Here is a 2,801-nt window from a genome sequence, read left to right as displayed (position 1 = left end):
CCTCCCCGCCGCCTCCACTTCGCCACGGGATTCGGGGAGCGGCTCAGCGCGGGGCCGGGAGCGCTGCCGGCCTGGGGCGGGGGTCTGCTCTGTGCATCTCTGCCGTTTTCGTGGGCTGGTGCACCGCTTCCACGTCCTGTGCTTCAGCCTTAAGTTGCTGCTTGACACCAAGTGAATATACTATCGACTTTACACGCACTTGAGCGTGTACTTATAGTCGAGGTGATCCTGACGGGTAATCCCTGCCCCGGAGCAAGTGAGTTGTGTCCCCACACAATGAGTTTCTCAAACTCATCCCCTTGAGGCTCCGATTTTACCAAGGCGGTGATGTCCATGTGTCTCTGGTAGACGTTGTAGGGGGTTCTGTATTTCAGGTGCTTTTGAGTCGCAACCCCGTTCTGCTTAGAAAGGAACTGGAGTGGCAATGGGGACAGTCCTGGAGTGGTGTCAGTGTCCTTCATCGCTCTGTGGTTATCCGTTCTGGTGGTGCCGGGAGCTCTGTGTCGTTGGGTAGATCTTTCCCATCAGGTCTTGTGCTAGCAAACCACCAGCTGGTTTGTTCCTCCCTCCCACGCCTTTGACTTTAAAATATCTCAAAGTCTCTGCTGGGATAGTAAAGGTGATGAGTAAGTTCAAAGTAATAGATAGTAGCAAATATGTGTATTAGATTCTAAAGAGGCTTCCAAGGATACTTCAAAGATTTAACTAAGCTTCAGAGAGTAGGTGCAAGTGGACAGGACTGAGGTATCAGTGCTGTATCTGGCAATGCGACATGCAGAACCAGGTGTCCCACTCTTCCTGTGTTTTAGCGAGAGCTTGCACCAGTCCTCATAGGAGAAGCTGTCTGTCTTGCATTTCCTACAAGATAATGGTGGGCTGTGTACTTATTTATAAGTTCTCATCAGATTTGTTTGCTACTTTTGAATTATTGTATTGTTTGTCTGTCATCATTCTTAAGTTCAAAAAAACCTGTTCCTTATAATTTTTTCCTTTAATTCCTCACATTTCCCTGTACCTGTACATTTGCTGTGTTTTTGTGATTATACTCCTATTTCACATATTGTCCTGTTAAAAGACTGAAGTGGCCCAAAAATCTCCTATACTGCCTTGCAAGCCCCAAGTGTGTCTTCTCCTGGTATTGAGTCAGCATCAGCTAATGCCAAGACAGCTGTCTTCTGTCTCTATTGGTCTTGCTAGCCAGCTTTAAAAACAGTTTAAGGACTTTTTTAACAGGTAGAATGAGATATAATAGAGCTGCTTGTGGGAATTTTATTTTGACTGCTATTTGGCCATTGTGTGTTTAAATGCAAACTCTGCTTTTGGCCTGACGCTTAGCAACATTTGAGGCTGATTATGTTTTTCTCAGTTTCTCTCTGAAGGTTTCACAGTTTTATTTAAGCTGTTTCAGTGAGGCACATAGACTAAAATAGAAAAGTCTTTATCCAGTAAGGGATAAAGAAGAAGTTGCATGGAAATTGTAAGACTGAATTTGATCCGCAGGGATGATTGTTTCTATCTTCTCAAAGTTGCTGCGTTTTCAGCTGTACAGGGCGGGTGCAAAGCACTGAAGCTGCTGAAGTCGGCTTCGTGGTAGTACCTAAACAAAAACACATCAAACTCACTGTTCACTGAGTGCGGATGCAGCAGAGGGTAGCAAGAGTTGAATCAGCTAACTGTAACTTTCTTCCTCTCTAGAACAGTGGACAGGCTTAACTTACATTCATGCTTTCAGGATCTTAATGGCCATAATGTTGCCAGCAAAGGAGGTGACATCACTTAAAAGCCCTAGGAACAATGCAGTTGTTCTATGATGATGTTTTGTAACAATAATGATTTGCATTGTCTTTGTCCATTTTAGTATGTAAGGTGAAACTGAAAAATACTGTCTGTGCAGTGCACTGTTGCTGTGAAAAATCTGCTTCCGCATCCCCTGATGCTGCTGTTAACTGTACAGTGTATTGTATTAGAACTAAACTGTTTGCCTAAAATTCACTTGCTTCTGCCACCTAAATGGGATATGAGCTGTGGTTGCTTTTTAAATTATTCGTAACTGCTGTAATTGCCAAAATTCATTTGTAGGCTCTGAGGGCCTGCACGTTTGTCCTTTTAAATTGTACAGATAGGACTGCTTACTGTGTGACGTATGAAAAAAGCTCATGCCTCAAAGTTTGAACAAATTCAGCACAATACAAAGTTATGGCAGAGTTGGAAGTAGATCCTAGATTTCCTGACTCTTCTCTGCAGCTTCTAATGTTCATAACCTCTTTTTTTCCCCTTTTGTAGTATATCTGTCATTGAATTTTACTTCGGTTTGTTGCATTATATCCATGCAGCCTTGCTATCACGGAGCATTTCGAAATAGAAAACTAGAATTAACTCATTTTAACACTTCCTTCTTGAATGTCTTTGTTGCATTTTATATCTGTTATCTGCAGATGAAGCCTAATTATTCATTTTGTTGAATTTGCTCTTTTCCTCTTTCAGCCGAGTGGTTTTACCTTGCTCAGTGCAAGAGGTATGTCCTCATCCTACCTGCTTTTGTTTTGGGGTGATGGGTGGGAAGATGTTAGTGTCTTATTTAAATCTGACTAGCCTGGATCCAAATGTTTCCTGCCCTGTGTGCCCACCAGTCTGCTGCAGGTAAGTTACCCCATGCGTAAGCCAGCAGTCAAGGAGAGTTTAACCTCTTGCAGAATTTCAAAGGAGGCAAATGCCTGCAGGCAGAGAATCTTTAGTTGTTTCTGAGCCACTTCACTGATTACAAGCAAGAAAAGAAAGTTGTGCAGTTCTGCACCGCAGCA

At 43.2% G+C, this 2,801-nt stretch overlaps 1 protein-coding gene across 1 annotated transcript in view; it reads left to right on the top strand.

Annotated features, from left to right (window-relative positions):
- The first annotated feature begins 1,933 nt into the window (after positions 1-1,933).
- PITPNB (phosphatidylinositol transfer protein, beta) overlaps positions 1,934-2,801 on the top strand; it is a 32,693-nt gene continuing 31,825 nt past the window's right edge. The window contains exons 1-2 of the mRNA XM_009704395.1: positions 1,934-1,953; positions 2,485-2,515. Coding sequence (XP_009702697.1) covers positions 1,934-1,953; positions 2,485-2,515 — 51 coding nt within the window. The remainder of the gene's footprint in view (positions 1,954-2,484; positions 2,516-2,801) is intronic.

This window comes from Cariama cristata, unplaced genomic scaffold (genome assembly GCF_000690535.1).
Source record: "Cariama cristata isolate BGI_N322 unplaced genomic scaffold, ASM69053v1 scaffold16067, whole genome shotgun sequence".
NCBI classification, from domain to species: domain Eukaryota; kingdom Metazoa; phylum Chordata; class Aves; order Cariamiformes; family Cariamidae; genus Cariama; species Cariama cristata.
Note: the sequence above shows the minus strand (reverse complement) of the source record. Positions and strands in the feature narration are given on the sequence as shown.